This window comes from Chelonoidis abingdonii, chromosome 15 (genome assembly GCF_003597395.2).
Source record: "Chelonoidis abingdonii isolate Lonesome George chromosome 15, CheloAbing_2.0, whole genome shotgun sequence".
Lineage (NCBI taxonomy): Eukaryota > Metazoa > Chordata > Testudines > Testudinidae > Chelonoidis > Chelonoidis abingdonii.
In genome coordinates, this window is record NC_133783.1 from 45,185,001 (window position 1) to 45,208,513 (window position 23,513).

At 40.9% G+C, this 23,513-nt stretch overlaps 2 protein-coding genes across 6 annotated transcripts in view; both read left to right on the plus strand.

The window, feature by feature from the left end:
* The window catches only part of EEF1AKMT2 (EEF1A lysine methyltransferase 2), a 46,803-nt gene extending 45,807 nt beyond the window's left edge, over positions 1-996 (plus strand). Inside the window, exon 6 of the mRNA XM_032796510.2 lies at positions 787-996. Within this exon, the coding sequence (XP_032652401.1) occupies positions 787-833 (47 nt within the window). The 3' untranslated portion in view covers positions 834-996. The remainder of the gene's footprint in view (positions 1-786) is intronic.
* The window catches only part of FAM53B (family with sequence similarity 53 member B), a 133,693-nt gene that overhangs the window by 20,627 nt on the left and 89,553 nt on the right, over positions 1-23,513 (plus strand). For 4 of the 5 annotated variants that reach the window (XM_075072481.1, XM_075072482.1, XM_032796504.2 and 1 more), the window contains 2 exons: positions 16,405-16,650; positions 20,038-20,089. In XM_075072481.1, the coding sequence (XP_074928582.1) occupies positions 16,564-16,650; positions 20,038-20,089 (139 nt within the window). In that variant the 5' untranslated portion in view covers positions 16,405-16,563. Of the gene's footprint in view, positions 1-13,836; positions 14,419-16,404; positions 16,651-20,037; positions 20,090-23,513 lie in introns of those variants that run through there. The other variant, XM_075072484.1, reaches the window with a different exon arrangement.

The following is a 23,513-nucleotide window of genomic DNA, read 5'->3' on the forward strand; positions in this document are numbered from 1 at the left end:
AACAGGGCCTCATCCTCCCTGATTGAACTAACCTCGTTACCTCTAGCTTGCTTGCTAGCATATATATATATATATACCTGTCCCTGGAAATTTCCACTACAATCATCTGATGAAATGGGTGTTAGTCTATAAGGTGCCACAGGATTCTCTGCTGCTTTTACAGATCCAGACTAACACGGCTACCCCTCTGATACTCTTCCTGGCTTGTGTAGCATCCTTAGTAATTAAGAGTCTGCAGCTGAAACAATTCTGTAGATGATGTCCTTGGAACAGAATCCACTCACTCTCCCATAGCTGTATTGGCTCTGAAATGTTACTGGGAGTAAAAAATAGTAACATTTTATTTTTGTCACCAGAGTACATAAATCAGACTTTGAATACAGGTCTATTCAGTAAGAAGGTTTCTTTTTACTGTCATTTTTCTGACCATAACTGCACTTCAAGTTGAGATCTCTCAGTGGCTTAAGATATGAGTGATCCCTTTTGTGCCATAATCATGGTCCTCCACAAGAAGTTTTGTGCAGCCTTAATGGTGACCAAGTTACTTCAAGACCCCATATCAAAGCCACCAATGGGTTTCCCTGTGTCTCCTTTCACTATTTCCAGGTGTTAGTAACACATAGCAAATCAGTTATTAGCAGGAGTCCATGATCCTCATGGTCTAGTCAATTAGAAACTGCCACCTCTGAGTAGCAGTCCAACACTCTTCCAGTTTGCTGGGTTCTTATCCATCAGTTGGTATTTGCTGCTCGCAGTTACTAATTTTGCTCTTTTTTCCCCTTTCAGTTGCCAAGAAGGAAAATGCAAAATCAGTGCCAGCACCATGTCCTTAATCTGAGAAGGAACAGCAACTGAGATGATCGGACAAACCACCTCTGACCCTCTCCTGTCATTTCTCTCTATCCCTTTCCGCTGTTTGTTTGTAAGGGAGTCTTTCCCCTGCCACTCCTATTCCTTAAGAGCAAGGGGACAATAAACTGATGTTGTTTTTCACTGCCCCAGATGGTGTGTCATTTTCCTTTAATTGCTCTTAATTCTTTCAGTTTAAATTTGTACCTAGCGATGGGCTCCAACCAAAACATTCAGACCTGGGTCTGTGTTTGGATTTCAAACTCTCCCAGCCTTTGGGGATATTTAGATTTAAGGTTTTGTGTCCGGCTCATTATAAAGGTCAGGGCTGTCTGCAAAGTGTGAAGGCATTTTGCATTTGAAGGTTTGCATTTTGATATCTGCTCACCCAAAGTGCAGGGGTGTTTGGGACCAGGACTTGGTTCAGGCTCATCTCTATTTGCTTTAGTTATTTATGTGTGATTGTGGGTAATAGTTGTTGTTCTTGTGACTTAGGGATAATCATGGAACTCACAAGTGGGGTTGCACATGGTCATCCCTAATGACTGAAGGCTACCATGTGTTCTATTTACAGGGTAGCTCATGTGATGGCGTGCTTGCAGAACTATAACAATAAATCTTTGGCTCTGCCTGTAGCTGTCGTTATTATTAACATAGCTGTAGAGGACAGCTGCTTAGTCTAGAACTATCCTGTATTGGCAATTATCTTCCCCACTTGAGTGATACGGGTTTCTTTGATGAGAACCTCCCTTTTGCATTAAGATGTTAAACATAAATGAAGAGCTCATGTGGGTCATAGAGCCAAGCAAATCTGCAGAGCTTCTGTCTTCTTAAACACCACCATTTATTACTTTCGCCTTTGTTATATGTGTAGTTTAAGTGTTAAATCCAGGCAAGTCTTTTACTTATTAATTGTGAAAGTGTATCTTTTCTTGTTAGCCAGGCAAAAAGTTATGGTGTAGCTACCACTGGCAGGAAAACTGGGAGACTTCATAGTCCCGCTTTTTTTTTTAATGGCTGAACCATTAAGTCAAGATAAAATTATATTCTCATGATAGAATTGTTCCTCTCTACACAATTAAAGTGGTTCTTTTTTATTTATTGAAATCTTTCGCAACACTTGACAGCTACCTGAGTTATATCAGTTTCTTTTATTATGTGGTGAGGCTGAATCACTGTTCTGCATGATCTGTAATAAAGGTTAAGTTGAAGAGGAATGCTGTGGAAAGGAGTGTCGCCTCTTATCGTAGAAAGAAGTAGTGTCTTGTTTCTTGACAAAGAGCTACATGCTGAGCTGTAATGAAATGGCAGGAGGATTGTGGTTGCCCTACTATAAATTTTACAACTAAATCCTAGATTTGGGTGTAATATGTGACTATATTTTTTATAAACTTTACGTTTTCCTTAACATTGTGCTTTTCCATCTAAACAGATTCAGATAAATGACCAAACACACAATAAGTCATGAAGTAAAATGAATTAGAAAAGAGTTTAGGAGAGAGTTGGAACTGGGGTTGGGAAAAGATTTATAACAATCCTTTATCCTTGCCCACTAACTTTTATCTTTTATCCAAGGCACTCCGGAGGCCAAATCCAAAGCCCTTGGAAGTTAGTGGAAAGACTCCTATTGACTACTATGAATTTGAGTCAGTCTCAATGAACTTTACAAATATTAATCAAGCCTTGCTATATGCCTTGTGAGGTAGATAAGTATTTTAACCATTTCACAGATGGAGAATCCCAGGGCTGGTCTACACTAACTCTATAAGTCAATCTAAATTATGCTGGTTCAGTTACATATGCATATTGCAAGGCTTGATTAATATTTGTAAAGTACATTGAAACTGACTCAAATTCAGTTATGTAAGTTATGTAACTGAAGTCGATGTAACGTAGGTTGACTTTCAGTCAATGCTCTCCCATCGACATAGCTTCCGCCTCTGGGGAGGTGGAGTATAGACGTTAATGGGAGAGTGCCCTCCTATCGACTTAGACTGTCTTGACCAGACCTGTTAAATCGACACTGCTGCATTGATCACAGCAGTGCTGATTTAACCAGTAGTGTAGACATGACCTAAGACTGATACGACTTGTCTTAGGTGATGTAAAATACTCTTCTCGGTCCCAAAATGGTGGTAGGGATGTTTTATTGTGGGGTGTAGATTTCCTCCCCTTAAATGAAAACATTGTTCATCAATTATTTTTCAGAGAGTAAGAAACAGACCTAAATTTCTCTAGAAAGGGGGCAAAATACACAGAACTGAGCCCCTATCTTCTCCACTACCGAAGGTAAATTATTTCCTGAAAGAGTGAGGAAATGAGACCACATGTCAAATAATTATTAGAATAAACTTTAAACATACAGGGTTTTCCAAAATATAAAAAAATTTGAAGTAAACATCAAAGTGAATATGGACATCTATCATTTCAGATGCCGATTCTGAGATATCTAGATCACACAGAATGGGGACTGATTTGAACTGTAGCCTTTAATATCTCCATTCTTATCAGAATCTCTTTCTTTTAATATTTAGTTAGCCCTCCAGTTTTGTTTGAAACCTTCTAGGGAAGTATGGCTGTTATCACATGGATGGTCTCCCCTGACTGGGCAGAAGTATTGCACAATATTTATAGCTTTAATTCTGCCCTTCAGCACATAACTCCTGTCCCAGACAAATTTTCTGGAGCAATTTGGCTTCCTGTGAGAATGCTGGTTGATTTCTAATTTTTGTTTTAAATCTACAGGATGAGTTGGAGCTGGGAATTTTGTTTCTGTTGCACAGTTCTCTGTCTGCGCTTATGCCGTCCTCTGATGACATACTTGATATACTTTGAAGAGTATGTGCCTGATTCTGACACCCTTATTTGCGATGTAAAAACACCTCACGCCCAAAGAGGTCCCCCCGACTTCAGTAGAACCACTTACTGAGTAATGGACTAGTGTTCATGGGTAAGGATATCAGAATCTGACCATATAAGCAAAGAGAAATTGAAATCTTCAGTATACTGGCCAAATTCTAGCAGAGCATTATGTATATAGAGCACTCTTCCAAACCCCCCCACACACTAGGGAAAGCTAATCCTGGATACCCTTCAAAATTCCAGGTAAGAAGCTGGGGCTTGACACTTTGGAGCAAGGTGTTTGGCCTGCATGCTTTTGAACCTAGAGTCCCATACTCAACAATGGTTTTGCTGCATGTAGAGATTATAATCTGTGTAAAGAGGAGGGGATTTTTGTGTGTACATGGGGGATCTATTGCCAGTCAGAATATGGGTGTAGGATCTGGCCTAAGGGGATTTGATTTGGTTAATGAAACTTGTAAATCGTCTAAAACTCATCAAATAAGATTTGCAAACTGAATAATTGTTCACATACATGCTCTTCAAATTTGTGATTTTCTGCTAAGTGGAAGTGAGGTTTGCATTTGCCACAGTGAAGCCTGACTGCTTTTCCTTTTTGAGAGCCACTGATGTAAAAATTACTTGTTCTCTTCTATGTCTCACATTCATTTTTCTGTAACTTTACTTGTGGTGCCATTTTCAACAACTGGATTGCACTTACTGACTTCTCCTGCCCTGGTACAAGGAAAATGTTGCCTGTTTAGCAGTCTTCTAAATAGTAGCTGCCAAAAGACGGACTTAGCTTGGAGACTTGGCCTCACCTACCCTTGCTTATTGAAGCAGATATTTGCATTACAGTCTGAATAGTGTTGGACTTGGATATAAAGAGTTATTTTGTCACATTTTGCAGTACCGTGATGTGGAAGCTTTTCACAAATGGCCAAATTTGTTCGCAGTTGCACTAGTGTAGCTTTCTATTGATTTCTGTGGAGTTAACTCGTTACATGAAAAGCAAATTCTGGACCTAAGTATTTCTATTCTATCACATTTCACAAAGTTTTGAAATTTCCCAAAACTTGTGACAGATTCAGAAGTGGATGGCAATTCTTAGTGTGAGCAAAGAGATTTGATTCAGAAATGAAAATGACTGGTTCATTTATTCTTTCTTTTTAACAGATATTGTTATGTGTTTTGCAAAGTAAAACAGATGCCTGAATTGATTTTACTGTTGCAGTAATCAAAGGAACGTTATAGTGAGAGCATTTCATTCAGAAACTGAATCTTAGTTCAATCATTTCAGCTGGGCTAAACACAACTTTTTCACTGACTTTTTTAGCAACAGAATTATTAAAAAAATCAATGCAGAAATGCAATCTGTATTCCAAGAGCTATCAAATGTTACAGTTTTTGAGATATAGAAAAATGCAAAATAAGGATCAATTTCTGATTTTCTGTATCATCTCCTTACTTATAAATGGATTTTATATTAGACTTTCTACTGAGAGATAAATTATTTGCAGCTGAGTAATTTTTGAATTTGTTTTGTACAGAGGGTCACTGTTACAAGAGAGTTTGAAACCTATGTTTGCTGGTAAAGCACACATACTTGTCCACATTCTTCAGGATAGAGAGTACAGAGGAGAGTGTGGTATATGTGTACGTCATATTAAGTATTGGTTGTGCTACCTTCAGTCATGGCATAGTGGCTGAAATATGTTACAGCTTAATACAGCTCTGTGGTTGAGCCGCTTTTCCATACTTTTCATTATGGTTGATGAAGGAGATGCAACTTTGGATAATCTGTAGGGTTTTGCCTAGTGTTTCATTGCTGAATTTGGAGCTATATTCTTTGCATACCCAAAACTTCCATGGAGACCACAGTAATATTTGCCTGAATAAGAACAGCAACACTAAGACTATAATTATTACAAGCATAATGTATGATATTCTTGCATTTAGTGGACATTACCTTGTAATCCCATGAATGAATCTTTGACTGACCAACCTAGGGAAGTACACAAAAGAGTGCTTCAAATACACAAAAGAGTGCTTCATGTCACTTAGGGGCTAAGAAAGGAGCTTCCCCTGACTTTGTTGGCTGGAAGGATGATGGTGGCCATGACATGGGACTATGAGATTGAGACGATAGAGAAGGGATAAATGTGGGATTTTTAGGGCTCTAAACTGGACTCTGAGGACTAAGAGGGCAGAGAGGAGGGAATAAAGTATTGTCAGTATTACTATTTTGTCAAAATATCAGTTGCAAAATTGTTCCATAGTTTTCATTCATTCCTATTAGTATGGAATCTAATCTAATCTAAAAGTCTCTAACTATCTGCTTATAGTAGTAGTCTGTTTCTCTACCTGCCTCCCATACAGGGTGAAATCCACCTCACCTTCGTAAAGCCCGAGTATCTATGTGGGTGAGTTCACAGATGCCGGGGAGCTGGAATGCACCCCTAACCCAATGCCAGAGTTCAGAGCAGCTGCCATTCCAGTTTATAGGATGGAATAATGGCCATGGCCTCTCTGCACAGTTGCACAGGGTAGTGATGCCACTGGATCTGTGTACAGGTAGATCTGTGGACCAGACCCTCATTGTATAAAGTCCTTAGAGATTTACTGATGACCAATCTTATATAAAAGGGAATGGGTTTTATTATTATTATTGTGGCCTTGCACACAAGACTATTTGGGACTGGCTCAGAGACTTTTTTGCACCATGCAGAGGATGTTCCACCAGTGGATGCCTGGTGCACCTCTGTTTGGGGCTTATGTGGTACAGCGGTCCTTTGACTGGCACTCTGTATCATGGAGAAATCTCTCCCCTAGAAAACATTGATGGTATGTGTGATATCATGTTCAGAATCCTTGTAATGATATGAGTTTGGGATAGTTGCATTACTCACACGTGGCAAAGTTTTAGAGGTCATTATAAGCGAGTGCAGATAAAACATCTGTGTCACATCACCTTGTATTCTATATATGCCACATATGTTACATACTATTTTAGAAATGTTTTAGAAGGGGTGTAAAATGTTTTTGTGCTTTTTTTTTAATCCTTCAACCAGTAAAGCCAGGCTTCCCTAGTTACCAGAACCACTTCATGCTTCAGTTTATTCACCTGTAAAGTGGGGACAATAATAGCTACCCAAATTTGTAGACCACTTTGACCAGTATGGATGAAAAGAGCTAGCTGTAGTCAAGCAAAGACATGATCCATGAAGAAGGGCCAGTAAATTGTAGGTAGAGGAAATATGTTTTTGAATCGTGAAGGAAGTTCTGCTGTGTCTGATGACATGCACAACAATTTATTTGTTCATTAATTAATTTGACAATAATAAGAGAAATATACTTGTTTAATATAGTTTACAGCATCAACAGCAAGAAATTGTAGATTAACCTTAAGCAACCCTGCTGGCCATTGATGTTAATTGATAAAGTAATACAAATTATGTAAGGTGTTGGCTTCACTTCTAAGTTTCAACACCTCTGTCTTCAAACAGCATGAATATTTGTTTTGGTGTTTGATCACAAGACCTAGTGGCCTTATGTGAGACTTAGCAATGTCGGTTTCTTCTTCTCACAATGCTGTTTACATGAAGAACAACACTCGGTTGCTGCAATATTGTCCCAGAGAGCAGATCTCAGATAACCCTGATTCTTCCTGTAAGAGCTACATGTGCTTCCACTCAGCGTGGATTTAGAAGCAATAAATGAGGGGGGAAATTATTTCCAATTTCCATGAACTTAGTACTGTTGATAAAGATAGTGCTAACAATAGAGATAACCAGGTCTGCAATATATTTCTAGGTGTGGTTATAGGACCAGTGGTTTTCAGTAGTATTCAGCTGGGTGGTAATTGAGGAGGGACATAATTTATACCAAAAAGTAAATGTGAATAAGGTAAGGGGAAGATTTGGACACATTATCATAACTGAGTTTGCCTATGCATTAGTTCTCAGTTATAGAGCACTCTGCCCATAGCATTCCCATTGCAGAAGTGAGTCCTAAGAAATCAGGATGTCTAAATAACCTCTGGCAGAAGTCATGGAGTATAAAGAACAAACATGAGCAGAAAAGTAATTCACTTTGCCTCCAGAAGGACTGATCATGGGTGTAAACGTGAAATTTGCATCGAGTTTTATTAAAAAGAAAGCCCTTAGGTATTGTCACTGAACTGCTATATGCTCACAGAAATACAGCAAGGACAAAGAAGACTAAAGAGAAGTGATGAACTTTCCCTTCTGACATGTAGATCTGAAGACCTATGAAGCTCTCTCTCCCCCATTGTCCCACAAAATGAGATTTTTCTGCTTTGTATTTTAAGGGAATACTGTCTGGTAGTTTAGGCATAAAATTTAGGTTTTGTAGAAAGCAAGGATTTTATAAGACTGATAAGGCATAAAAATGCTCCCTAAGTCCCAGCATGTAATGGCTTACAGGAAGAACCTATCACCTGGATGATATGAGATGAGGATATAAAAGCAAACAAACTGTTGCAGCAGTGGTTATCTAGGGGAAACATGTGACTCTTTTCTCCTAGCTTGCTGAAAGCTGGAAAGATCTTGGGGATTGTTACCCCGTGTTCTGAGACTTTGTTCTTTTCTTTGAATCTTTGTGTTAATAAAGACAGCCCTGAGGAAAGGGACTTGAACTGGACTATAATTTGGGCTTTTATTTTACCTTTCTTAGCTAGTATATCTGCACCACAGACTCAATGTGAACTGAAGTGTTGGCTTAATTATTTTGTAAATTTCAATGGTTATAGCAGTTCTGAGATCTAAAATTTGGCCTGGAGAAACTTAGACATAATAACATTGTGCTGGTGCAGGAGAACCAGAATATGATGTGTCACTGTCCAAGATGGGTAAAGCATGAAAAATAAATATGCAGCAAAAATGCAAATGATATTTTGAAATGTCTTTCCATTTTAGTAATCCACTCAACCTTGAAGGTCCACTGGAAAGGATTCTCAGGTAACATTCCATTGTGTTGTCCGTAGTGTGATATTATGTCATCAAAGTCTTCCCTGAGCCACAGATAGCTCATCAGGCTGATGTGGCTTAAAGCATGTCATTTCCCCATAGCCACAGGTACAGATGGGAGTGATGTGGCGAGCATCACTTCCAATCACCTTTGACTTCCCTAACCTATGGATCAGATATCCCTTTTGCAGCTGGGTAAATTGGAAGCAGACTGTCAGTGTGAGATTGAGTGAGACTCAAATCCACAATCTCCAGGACTGTAGTCAAGCACCTTGACCACTTGGCTACCACACTTCGATGCACTCTGATTATAGTGGCTCTCTGTGTCTCCAGTCTGTGCTGCCTAGTCTCTCTTCTGCCTGGCTGCTGAGAGGCAAGAGGAGTGTCTGTCTCCGATATCCGTCTTTCCTCTGCCTGCTTCTGAGCTGCTTGGCTCTTGTAACCTCTTGGTTCATTTGTTCAGCACTATCATGCCACTTCCTGTGTGTTAAGTGGTGGGGACAGTGCACTTATAATGGGCTTACCTGGGAACAGGCAGAGTAAGAAAGGTTCTGATTAAATGCGTGAACCCTGCAAGAACTGATTGTAGGGCCCAAAATGATTATTACAGACTTAGGTGTTATCAGTAAATAGAGATAGGCCAAAGTTGGAATGCTGTAGAAAATTTAGCTGTGCTGTAAGCGGGTGCAGGGGCGGCTTTAGCCATTTCGCCGCCCCAAGCACGGCGGCACGCCGCGGGGGGCACTCTGCCGGTTGCCGGTCCTGCGGCTCCCGTGGACCTCCCACAGACGTGCCTGTGGAGGGTCTGCTGGTCCAGCAGCTCCGGTGGACCTCCCACAGGCGTGCAGGTGCCTGCGGGAGGTCCACTGGAGCCGCCTGCCGCCCTCCCGGCAACAAACAGAGCGCCCCCTGTGGCATGCCAGCCCAAGCACGCACTTGGCGTGCTGGGGCCTGGAGCCGCCCCTGAGCAGATGGAACTTCACTGAAATCAATGGAGTTGTGCCTGCTTACCTCAGGGCTGAATTTAGCTCCTTGCATCTGATTCCATTTGAATTTCAAAGTTGGGTGCAATGGGGTTTTCCTCTTTGAATTTCTGGATCTGAATCCACCACTGAGGTTCTGGTGTATGGCTGGACTCAAAAGTGCAGGCGGCCTTTTTTCCAGATCTATTTCAGATTCAGTCCAAGATGGTGGAAAACTAATGAGATCAACTGGTCTAGTGAGATTTCAGTCAATTTGGTGATGAAATCTCACCAGAACAGCTCACAAGATGTCGGCACTATCTAACTCTAGTTCTGCCTTATACTCAGCCTAAACCTATTCTTGATCCAGGTATGAATATTATCTCCTCATCCCATTTCAGTGAGGAAAATGTATTATTTTAAAATATTTGGTTTTTATCTACAGAATGTCTCTTTAGAAACATCAGCCCAATTGAAAACTGAAGCCTACACCTGCAATAGACAAGAAAACTGTATACAAATATATACACTGGCTTCTTCCTTCAAAAAGAGCAAGGTTAATGAAAAGAAGGTAGAAAGCCTGAGGAACGTTCTGTTTCTTGTATCATTGGTTTGCATGAATAGGGCATGACAGGGCATGGCTGTGCTCAGGTCACACCATGCCTCAGGAGTGTTATGAGGCAGGACGGGAAGCCAAAGATTACACTTCAGTGGAAAGTTTGACTTTTCTCTTGGTGGGGAGGGTTTTGAAAAGTCTATCATCAAGTGGTAGTTAAAACAAAGCAGTCAGACCTGAAAATAGACCACCCATGAGTGGACAAACTGAGGGGGACCAGAACAGAAGGAGAACTTCAGATGACGTTAAAACCCAGTTTAAAAGACCCTATTGTTTCTTTTTCTTTTTCTTTTTTTTTGCACATAGGGAGCTTACCATTATTATACTGTTGCCACACTCTGAAATCCTCACTTATGGCCAGACCAAGACACCTTGGGGGCATGCAGAACAGTGTACACCATAGTATGTCCAACCAAGGAAGAATACTTTTGCCTGAACTTGTCATAGTTGCTGCCTCCTGGGTAATGCAGTCCTAGGTGTGTATAGCTTGTTGCAGAAGCGTTAATCATTCATTACCTTAGGGAAAGATAATTATTTGTGTGGAAATCATGCCCTATTAATAAGGAACTTTGTTTAACTATTTGAATATTGCTGAGTGCTCCAGGCACTGTACATTCTAACTTTCCACTGACTTATAATCAATAATCATGATACTTTGCATTTGTATAACACTTTCCATCTGACAATCTCAAAGCACTTTAGAAACACAATGAATTCAACCACATGACATCTCTGAAAAGAGGGAAAATATACTTATCCTCTGTAAGTCAGCATTGGTGTTAATGTCATGTGGTTAAGTACTATTGCACCACCTTGTGCAACGGAATGTGGCACAGGAAAGAACAAGAACAAAAGAATAAGTATACCTGAAAGGTATCATCTATGTCCCCGAGCAGGCCCTGACCCATCCTGGAGGGGATGGACAGCTGGTACCCAACTGTCTCTCCCTCTTTCCCTCTCTGCCACATTGAGGGGAGGGGGAACCAGAAGGGACACAGATCTTCCAGCAGACGGGAGGCAGATAGGGGAATCCCATCTTGGACAACTCTTTTCCAATTAGGTGCTGCTCGACCTACTGATGGGAAGGCTTGGAGCCCTATAAACTCCTAGCCAGGCCCCAGCTCCTGCTGCTCCCACCCAATGAGTCTTCATTTCACCAGTCACTGAAGAGGCAGGAAGAGGAGGAACTCTGGTGGAGCTCTGCATCTCTTCCCTTACCACCAAGTCCGAAAGAAGAGAGGAAAAAGAACTCTCCTCCTTGTGTTAGTGGAGGATGGGGAGCTGTGGCTCTCACATGCTCCCTCTTACTGTAATGTCTGCTGAGCAACTCCCTTGCTGGTTTGACGCCAACATGCCTTGTTTGGCATCCCTAATGTCAAGGCTCAGGCCTCTGTGAAGTCACTAACTCAGCCACTTCAACATGCTGATCTGATGGTAAGGCTCTCTCTGAGGGTTAGCTCCTGTAGCTTGCTGGTCTTTTCTCAAGGGCAGACCTGTGATGTCACTGACTCAACAGTGCTAGTTTGCTGGTCTGATGTCAATGCATAGGCCTTTGTGGTATCATTGACTCATCTTCTTTAGCTGGCTAGGCTTATGTCAAGGTAGAGGAATCTCTGAGGGAAATGACTAGCTTAGTGGTCAAATGTCAGGGGAGGTCATTGGCTCAGTAGTCTACCTTGTAGTGCAGACGCCAAGGCACAGGCCTCTGGGAGCTCATGTCCAGGAGCTCAAGTTTTCTGGATTGATGTCAAAGCTAAGGCCTCATTGAGGTCACTAGTTCAGCAGCTTTAGTATGTTGGGATGATCTTAAGAGACAGACTTCTGGAAGCTCTCTTTCTCACACCTCTAGCTTGCTGGTCTGAAGCCAAGGCGTGCATCTTTGTCAAGTTACTGTCTCAGCCCCGTTGACTTTAGAGGCCTATGTTGAAGTAAAGGCCTCTGTGTGGTCATTGGATCTGCACTTGCAGCTTGCTGATCTGATGTCGAGTGACAGGCCCTTCTGATATTACTGGATGAGTACTTCCTGTTTGACAGGACTTTGTGAGGTTACTTGCTCAGCTTCTACTGATGGTTACATGTAGAGGTCAAGGCAGAGGACTCTTTGAAGTTACTGACTAATAACTAGAGATTACTGAGATTACCTCTAGATTGCTTGTCTGATGTCAAAGAATAGGCCTTTATGAGGTCATTGGATCAAGAACCTTAAGCTTTTTGGGTATATGTGATGGCTTAGTGTTTTGTGAGGCCTCTGGCTCTGGATTCCTAGGATGATCCAAAGCACAAGCTATTGTGAGCTCAGTGCCCTTCATTTGTTGGGCTGATGTGGAAGTCTCTGTAAGGTTACTGACTCAGAACAGAAAGCACCTAGCAGCAAATTCAGCATTGAGCAGCATTAACTCTTTATCTGATGGAATTTTGTTGGGACACTGATGGGACAGATGGTTCTCTGCTCCATGCCCAACCACAATGCATCTAGGAGACTTGACCTTATAAAATGCTAGTGGGGCTCCATGGGGATCACCTGGAAGAGGAGATGAATCAGCAGAGCCACAGCTGTCCAGGTTAGGGTCTCCTAAGTTTCCTCTTTGTTTCCACAAGCAAAGGAGATGCTGGTATATTAGAGGTAGTAATGCTCATTTTAAATCTGATTTCCACCTCCTCCTATAGACTGAAAATAGCTGCAAGTGGTATTAAAAAATACTACATACTCCAGAAATATTGTAAGCCTGTCAAAAGAATAGCTTTGAGAGCGTCATTTTGTGTTTCTCTTGCATTTGCACAAAGTTTAAGTGACTATTGGAAAATGGTTTTCTTTAAGAAAGTGGCCTCTCTCTCACAAGGCCAAGAAAGGCCAGGAAAGGTTTGCATTTTTTCACGATGATTAAAGTCAGCAAATCACATAAAGTACCACAAAAGTGGTCCAGACACCAGTGAGAGTTTGTCTAGGCACCCCTTGCCTATGTACTAGTCTTCATAACAAAAATACTTGCAAGCAGTAGGAATTTCCGCTATGTTCTGGCCCCCCAAATTTCCTTCCCACCACTGTGACATAGCAGGCTGCATGCTGGTTGTTTGCCGGACTGCATTTCTAGTAGTACTATATGGATTTGGTTGGCAAAGTGCTTTGGGGTCCTGCCTACAAAACACTTGACTGTGGCTAAGCGGGAGGGAGGCCATTAGTGCTGCTTATATACCAAAAACGATTGTTTCAGTATCACTTTGTCCTCCTTCCCACACATCTTTTTATCTTCATCTATTGCTCCCATGTCATAGGTTTAGATTGTTAGCTCTTTAAGGCAGGGACAGTCTGCTCAGAGCCTAAGACAACTGGGTGCCCATCCCTGAATGGGACCTCTAAGTGCTACCAGAATATAAATACACAATAAATAATACTAAAATGCTGTAATATAGAGATGTAAATCATTGTGATGTGCTGGTTAGTGCATCTGTGGCTTGCCTGCTACTGGAGTGATTCAGAAGTGCACAGCTATGGGCCACAGGCCCTATATTGTGTATAGGTTAAGCAGGTTCTTCTTTAGCTTAAGCATTAGGAGGCTGTGCATTTATAGGAGTTCTTGAATTCTGTCCCTGCTGTTTATGTAAGGTTCTGAACAGCGTGCCGCAGAGTAACAACTGTGCTTTGTTGCCCTATTGTTACATTGCCCTGCAATTCGGACTATGGGGGTGTGAATAGCAGTGCACACAGAAGTGCTGCACTATACTTCCCTGTGTGGACGCTGTGAGTGCAAACTAAAAGGATCCTACTTCACATTAATGTAATTCTCTGAAAGGGAGTCTGATGTGATTGATTTCTGCGCCTGCACCCACTCTGCCTTTTTTACACTGCACGCTACTTGCACAAACCCAGGCTATCTGTATTACAAATATGTGGTTTGATTTTGCCTAAGTACGTGTAATTTTGGTTGCCTGAAGTTCTTTGCTTTTAGCTTTGACAGTTTCCACCTGGTCGTTGGGTTGGTCACAGATTTATGTGGAAGCTACCAGTAAATTGTACATTAACTTGACCAATCTAACATGAGAATCTTGAGTCTCTACCACTGGCCCCTTTGAACAGTAAATCATAAGAAAAAAGTATCGATTTTTCCCCCACTTCACCCCCCAGTTTTGCACTCTGGATGAACCTTGTTCTCACAAGACAATAGTAGGTAATTTTTTTTTTTTTACTAGCCAGCTGGTCTTTAACTGAACAATCTCAATAACATCCACCACAAACTCTAATCCAAATAAACAAGAAAATATGATTTACAATCTGCAAAGCCAATCAATATCAGTTCATAATGAGTTTTAATGCTTAGCAGCATATTCTCAAATGTTGTTCTTTCATATAGTAATTTATTTTTAATTGCACATTGGGAGAGAAGGGTTTTGTGTTTTTCAGATCATTTATATGAATTATTTTTTCAGTTGCTTTAACCACAATACAGCAAAATGGTGAAAGAGGATTAGGGGAATTATTTAGGAAAAACAGTGATTTCTATAATCAGATCTGAGTTGCAATCTGTCTGGTTTTGAATAGCAGTAAATTTGCCACAGAGATTACCAGAAGCTGAGAAATGATTGGGCTACCATTATTGAATATTTGGTAGTCTGCTCAGTACCATGGAAGCCTTACTTGATTTCTTTCTTTTTAATACATACTGGGGCCTTAATTCTAAAGCACTTATTCAGTTTTTAGTCAAGTGAAACTCCCAAGTAAAGACTAAAGTAAAAAGTAAACTAAGACTGAGTAAAAACGGAGTGGCAAATTGTGGCCCTCAGGATTTGTGGATGGAGGGCTCTTCCTCTCCCCACATGGAAGGAGGAGTCAGCTAACTCCACCACTCCATTGCCTTCTTCATAACGGTTTTGCATGGATTCAGGAATCCATGAGGGGGTGGTAAGCAGTGGAGGTCAGCAGAGGAAAGTAAATGCAATCAGAAAAGTGCCACTCCGTTCTGGGAAACCGCTAGCTTGGGAGTTTCTAGCAGAGCCTCACGATGCCCAGAACTGGTTTGGAGACACTGGGCCCTTGTGAGATTGGTCCTGGGACGTTGGTGAATCCATTTCAGAACCTTAATTTCTTCTTTGTAGGGTACTGTGCCTAGTGACCACTTTTTAATAAAGGAATTCAGAGGAAAGTCCAGAAGTGGAATCACATGGTGTTCCCTGGCCCCATACATGTATTTCTGCATAGAAAAGTTGTCTAACCATAAGTAAGAATTTCAGAATTTGGCCTATGGATTTACTGGGTGTTTTGCTGACATAAGAATTGATTAGAAACTGAATGAAGATTTCAGGATTTGGTCCTGATAGAATTAAGTCAGAGTCAGAAGTGGTGCAACCCATTGCGGGTCCTAAGCAGGAATATTCCCCCCCCCCCCCCAACATACTAATAGAGGCCCCTCTTGAGTTGCTCTGGGCCCTAAGCAATTGCTTAATCTGCTTAGGCCTAGTGCCAACTCTGTTCAGAGTAGAGCTCAAGTAGCTACAACATCCCTAGAACTACTGACACTTTGTGTTTCTATGGTGCCTTTCATGTGAGGAGCTCAAAGCTCTTATTCATCTTTAGAACAAATACTAAAACTACAGGAAGGTAGAACACACCAGACTTTGTGGTGGAAGAGCACTATATTTAATTTTTGATAGCACCCTAAAATGACTGTGTTTTGTGGATAATTATGTGACTGTTACCATCAGTGCATGTCATCAGTGATGTAATACCCATGTCTCTAGTTCAGTACAGATATCAGAGCTAAAAGGATTTTAAGAACTGTTAACATATTTACACATTTTAATACTGGTATTACTCCATGTCATTTTATTTGCATCTTACATCTCCTGAAATTTCCTATCATATCATGTGGTTAAACACAGAGTAAGGTAATGAGATGAAGTGTAACTTGAAAACCGTTTTCAAAAGTAACATGAATTTGAAGTAAATATACTCCGTAAGTAGCCAGTAAACAAGACAAGATTATTGCAGTAATTGCACACAGTTCACAGGCTGATGCGTAGCCAATTGTTTCATTGACTACAGCACCTAAAAGTTGTCACATCTTTTCCCATCCTTCCCTCACAACCTTGCACTTAGCAACCTGGTTTGTGAAAATGCTTAAAAAATGTTTGTGTCTTTCTTTTGTGTATGCAGGGAGTTAACAAGAGTTGGAAACTACTGTCGACCCATCCTGTGAGTGAAGCAGATGGGAGTTGGTTCTGTTGAACTTTTCACTTGGGAAAATGCATTAAAAAAGAAGCTTTCCTGGAACATGGCTGATAGTGACCTTTGCCTGTACTGTAATGGATCCCAATGCATGATTTCATTACCATGGTGATGATCTTAACCAAAACGCTGGAAAACAAAGGTGCTGACTCTGTGACATGCAGGACTGAGCTGGTAAGATATGTAAAATTTTAATTACAAACTGTCTTCCTGCTGCTCGCTGCACTGTAGCTGTATAATATGTATTTCAGATTTAGGGTCAGAACCTCAGTTGGTGTAAACTGGTGTAACTCCAGACACTTCAGCTGAACTACATCCGTTTACACCAGCTGAGCATCTGGCCCTTAGTAAATAACAGGAATGCTGTGGTTTTAGTATGTGAATCTCAGCAAAGCATTCAATCTAGTGCCATAAAATAAACACATTAAAAAACTGGATAAACACCAACTAGATGAATAGCTTGGATTAGAAGTTGCCTGACTAAGAGTGAACAGATGGTCACCAGTAATAGTAAGATGAGCAAGTGGGGAGCAATATTAAATGGGGGATGGCAAGGGTCGGTACTGTGTTACTTAACAGTTTTGTTAAAAATCTAGAGAAAAATGCAAATTCAAACATCATCAAATGAGCTGACAGCACAGAAAAATCAGAGAGGCAACAAACACACAGAAAGACCAAATTACATTGCCAAGTGAATTGGGGAGAGTGGAACAGTGGGCTGAGTGTACCTAAGGAAAAGAAATAAATGGCACAGATGCAAATTAGGGGCAACTGCCTGGAAAGCAATGAGTGCAAAAATGACCTGGGGGTGATAATAGAGAGCAATCTGAATAGGCTCTCAAAGTGCCAAATAGTCAATGCTAGTCTCAGACGTGTTTATATATAGTGGCATTCAGGAGAATTATTCACAGTCTAGAAAGAAATTAGAACAAGGTGCTGTTGCCTGGAAAATGCTTTGGGAGTTTCAGAAAAGATTCACAAGTACAAATACTCCTTTCTCTCCTGCCCCCGACCCCCCAGAAGAAGCAGAGAGCTCCACCCTCTTAACTGACAGATCCCCCAAAGATCAATTCAGACTGTGGAGGACCTGCAGAAAGCAACAGGCAGCTGCCTGTTGCACAGCTGATGTCCCCATGGAAGGAGGAGGAGCTTGGGCAGGGTTGGAGGAAGCACGTTGCAGAGGCTGAACTTCACCCTTCTGTGGGCACAGGGTCCCCTCTGAGAGCAATACAGGCATACAGAAGGCATACAACTCAAATGTCCCCCAAAGAGGAGGTGAATATGTTCTATGAGGGAGCAAAGTCCTTGTCTGAACATATGTTGTTTTGGTCATTAGCCAATAAAGGAAAAAATATGAAAAACATGATGAAATTTAACTGGTCTGAAAGATTCCCCCAGGCAGGCCTTCTGCAAACCATTGACTAAAGTTCACTTGAAAGTCATTGGATTAAGAGGGTAGGCAAAGGGAAGTGACAAAGGGTCATGTACAAGCTACTAATGAGATTTAGTGGCTGTGGGAGATTCACTGGTTTGGGATGAGTATAAATTATTCCGTGCACTATGGATCCACATGGTGCCAGACCACTGTAAAACAACAAAAGCAGCCCTTCCATTCCCTTTGCTGGGGGCAAAGTTGTTAGCTTTTGAGATACTGCATACTAGTTAGAATGTAATTGCCTCGCTATTAATTGTTTGTTAGCACTTTTGGTGCTATGTAAATACAATAATAAAAATTGCTCTGGATATAAATTTCTAATTGCCTGGGATGTTACATTGGCGCAGATGTTCCCACAGGGGCCTGATCCAAAGTCCACTGAATACAGTGGGATTCTTTGTAATGACTTCAGTGGGCTTTGGATCCGGCTCAAAGAATGGAAACCAAACAATGAAAACTGAATAAAATCTAAAACCACATATAGAAAACAAAAGACCGAAAAAACCCTCCAAAACTCCCCCAGTGAATTAGTTCACCGTTTTACTTCCCAGTTTTGATGTAAAACTCAAATCTTATGAAATGGCAATCGCACTTAGTATAGGAACATATGTCATTTCAAAATGTTTCTTTCTTCCTCATTTTTAGACCTTAATTTTTGTCTCCGAACAGAACTTGCTCTTCTTTGATATTTGCTAGGCGGATGTATGCTGTGAACAACTGTTTTACTGGGGTTTGTTCTCTTTTCAAGTTTGCTCTAGTTTGGCCTTTCTTTTTATACAGCTATTTGTCATCTTTGTTCTCTAGTTACTTCATACTGGCTTGTAAATAAATTAGGTCCCAATGGATAAATGTTTCTACTTTACCTGGGAAGTGACAGCATGCTTCAAAAAGGTGGCCAAACTTTTACTTACAACTTAAATGGCTTTTTCACATCTGCACAATTAGCATTTTCTGCCTCCTTAACACCTTATATTAGATTGTAAGGTATATGGTGTGCATATTTATTAGGATCATTTTCATTAGATTATTTTTATAATGGATTGTCAGCAGTAATCACAGTATAGTTATGTAAATGGCCAACATTCAAAATACAAATTGGGAGAGAAGTAGGTGCATATGCAGTTGCCTAAACCCAGATAAAATGCAAATGTGGCAGAGCAGATCACCCTGAAATTTATTTTGGTGCTGGTACTTAAGTAAAAGTATCATTACTTAAGTCAAGTAGGATGCAGGTGCAGGGGGAAAATGTCAGAAGTAGAATAGGGACATTTTTGGGACAGCAGAAGAATGGTGACCATGATAGGAATTGCTAACATATTCTGGATCTGTAGCGAGCATATTGATTTATTGCGTTTAAAGCTGAAGTTTGGTCATGGCAGTTTTTAGGAGAAGGCTTTAGATGATTATGCTGTCAAGGGAAAAATTGTTGGAAAGGGTGTTTAAATAGAAAACATCACAAAGTCACTGGAATTGGTTTGTACCCGTATAACATTGATGTCTCCATTTTCAGTGTAAATAAGAACAATCCAAGTGCTATGAGCATCGTTTAAAGAAGAGCTGGAGTGCGGGAGCCCACCTTTGCAAACACAAGCCATGTTAAACATGGTCTTTTAGTATCTAAATGGGAAAATTTAGTGAGCCTCTAAGAAATTCAAAATCCCAATAAGTCCTCTGGTCTCTTGTTTGTCCCAGCACAAAATTATTGCTGAACTCCAGCTCTTTGTTTAGTTTCCCCAGTAGTTTAGGGTCCTGGGTCCAGCCATGAGTAGTCCCTGACTTCAGTGGAATACACCCAGGAGTAAGGGCTTGCGTGACTGGATCCCAGTGCTGCCACTTTGCAGTTCTTAACGCAGCTTAATTAACTGAAGGAAATATGGAGGGAGGATGGTCGGTTGGTTAATGAACAAGACTGGGTCTTAGGGAATTTCAGTTCTGTCCCCAGCACGGCCACTTGAATTCTTTGGGCAAGTCCCTATGGACTGCCACTCTTGCTTATGTTAACTAGTCCTACTGAGTGCTAACTCAGCAAGAATAGGGATGGTGGAATTGGGCCCTAAAGTTCAGAATAACTTCAGATGAGTTAGTCAAGTCTACGAGAAGTGAATAGCTTTTCTGGTTGTTTTCAGCACACTCCAAAGATGAGTCAAGGACCTACTCTCTTCTCTTGTGGAATTATGGGTAAGTAACAGAAATTTCTTCAATATTTACTGAATCTCTGCTCCGGTCATTTAATCAGTGACCTTTCATAACTGCAGGGTGTAAAAGGAAAGCTTTTTTTTTTTTCTGACTGGGGGAGGGAAGGAGGAAATCTTAGTAAGAATGTATTCTAGAATTGTTTCCTACTAATCACAAGCTCTGTTGCTCTTTTTCTCTAAACACAGTATCTGAACTCAGAAAGGCCCCAGGGCCCCTTACTTTGGAAGCCACATAGCTATTTGTTTATCTACTGTATGCTACACCTCATGGCACTCAGTTGGGGAGCAGTGTGTTCATTTCCAGTTGGACAACCTGTATCTTCAGCTATATGTAAGCTCAGCCTCATCCCAAGCAATAGAATCTACTTAATCATTCATCTTTTCTAATTATTGCCACGTGCATTTAACTGGGACAGTTGCAAGCGATTCAATGCAAAGCCTTTCGTGACTCTAAAAAATGGCTATGTGGCATAGCCCCTGTGTCTAAATGGCATGTCCAGTGGTGACTGTAAGCCTGGTCGAAGAAGTTCACAGGTAGGAAATAAGTTAGTGTCTGCTGTCATGCACTACCCACCGGCTCCATTGGTGACTGATAAATAAGTGATTCACCTTGTTTTTCTAAATACTTTTGTGACAGTAAGCAGCAACTCCCTAACAGCTAGTAGTCTTATAATAGCTGGCAACCATTAGAAGAAATTGGAAACCTCACCAACACAGTAGTCTAAACTTTTGAACTGTCTTCCCTTATCGGTCTTGATGCAGTTAAAGCTGGTCCTAAGCCAGTTTTTGCAGAGCAGATTGCAAAAGTGCAGGGTTTGCTAACCACCAATCAAATGCTAACATGACCAAAGCCTGTGTGTGAGTGTGTATAAAAAATTCTTGGTTTTTGTATGGAGTAGAGTTTTTTGTACCAAGGTACAGAACTCTCCTTTCTTCTGCAGAATAAAGCAACCTTTCCTTATCCCTGTCTGACTGTCATTGGCTCTCAGCTAGGTGGACCAGACATTTCGATAAGAGTTTCTGGTATCCCAGATGGGATACTGACGAATTTGAGGAATTACAATGCCTGGGGCTTTAAGGTTATAGGCACTGGTTTTATTTGGAGAGTGCTTAAGTTTGTTTTTAAAGTGCCCTATAGGGAGGCTTTTACCTTTTGTTTGAGTTGCTTGGGTAGGATTGGGTCCGCAGGCAGGACTGAATTTTTTGAAGCCTGGGTTAGAACAGCACATAGCTGGGGAAGCTGGTTTTGAGGTAACCAGAGGATGATTTTATTATTTGAAAAAAAAAATTGAGCATGCAATTTACACAACAGGTTTTTGCTTAAGAGATTAACTGGGGAATCCGGAGCTAGCAAAAGGGCATGGGAGGCGGAGACACCAGAGATTTTTATACTAGCTTTTTGCAGCACAGAACAATTAAATGGCTTTTTGCCTATATTTATTACCGGAATATTTTTATTTATGATGCTTTTTTTTTTGGCTTGACAGTAACAGTGGAGAGGGCAGCCCCAGAGTTTAGAAGACAAGAATAAACGGTTTTTTTTAAAGTTAGACGGACCTGGGGGTCATTGGAGGAACAAACATAAGTGGTAAAATTATTTGAATAGGTGACAGAAGAACTTCCTGGTTGCCGTTATTTTTTATTGTTAATGTTTGTTTTTTTTACAGTTATTTGGTGTTGCGGTGGGTCTGGGCGGCGGGGCTGCCGCCCAGTGGGTTGGTATGGGCACTCCCTCTTCCAATGACCAAGCTGCTTACAATAGTTATTTATATTTTTGGCGTGTTTTGGGGCCTTCCCCTTGTTTGTCTTAGGTTGCTTTTTAAAAATTTTTTTGTTTTTTATTTTTAGCATTTATAAGAGCTGCTAGCATTTTTACCTGCTTTGTTTTTTGTATTTTTTGTGTGTGTTATATATATGGGTGGCAACGCTTACCAGTTTTTTTAGGGATTTTTTTTTAGCGCTTTTAAGTTGCTGTAACAGTCAGCCGCGACCCCCTAACAGCTAGTAGCCTTATAATAGCTGGCAACCATTAAAAAAAATTGGACGCGTCACGGACTCAGTAGCCTAAACTTTTAAACTGTCTTCCCTTATCGGTCTTGAGGCAGTTAAAGCTGGTCCTAAGTTGGTTTTTGCTGAGCAAATTGCAAAATTGCAGGGCTTGCTAACCACCAATCAAATGCTAACACGACCGAAGCCTGTGTATAAGTGTGTATAAAAAATTCTTAGTTTTTGTATGAAGTAGAGTTTTTTGTACCAAGGTACAGAACTCTCCTTTCTTCTGCAGAATAAAGCAACCTTTCCTTATCCCTGTCTGGCTGTCATTGGCTCTCAGCTAGGCGGACTTGACATTTCGGTAACACTTTGATGCTTTTGCTTATTTTTAGAGTATCGTACAATACATAGATTGCATGTCTTTTGGAGAAGGGACAGTTTTTTTATTCTGTGTTTTGCACAGTTCCTAACATCAGGGGGTCATGGGTCAATGACTGGGGCTCTTAGGTGTTACCACAATACAAATAAATAAACATTAATATTATTAGTAAAAAAGAATACCTCCAAGCCAAAAGTTTTTGGACAAGCCTCCGCTAGTAAGGACAGTTGCTTATTTGGTCCTTTTTTGTCTCTGCCATGAGCATGGATTGTATTGTACAACTTTTAAGTGATCCAGAGTGCATCACTTTTTATGCAGAACTGCCATTGACTTCCATGGGAGTTTGGTGCATGGACTGACGATCCTGCGGGGCCAATCAGACTGAAAGTTGTGGCATTATACTGTGCTCAGTGGGCACTGTAATGTGCAGAGTGACTCGCTAGGCACTGGGCTAAGATCTCCAAACCTAATTAAAATTGTAAGTGGCCATTGAATCAAACTACTTGATATGAAAGCCAATGCTTTAAAAATAGAGAGGCTGCCCCCTCTATTAACAGACGTAATTCTCGTTAGTGTTAATGGGAGCTGAGTACATGCTAAGGGAAGACATTTTCCAAGCCTCCAGATAACTAGAGCCATCTGAAGTGGGGGGGGGGGGGAAGAGATGAAATAATTTTGATTTTCCAAATGAAAGTCACAAGATTCAAAGTCAAGAAGTGACAGAAACTGTCAGTTCCCTTTATTCTGCCTGTCAAGAATAAACAAGGAACAAAGAGTACTCAATCAGTTGGGTTAGCCTTGTGATAAGGCATTTACAGAACTGTCAACAAATATGAAGGGGCTAAGCCTAATTGAAAAACAGCTTGTTAATAGCTTTCTACAAAGCCGTTAGGATCTGAGCTAAACTGTGCTGGTCTTCCTTGTGTGCCAAATTATCCTGTTTCCAAGGGAACCTAATCTTACCTCCTTGACCACAGCTCACTATGTAATTGTCTTTGTCATGCCCAGTCAAGAAGAGTGAGTTTCATTGGCATGT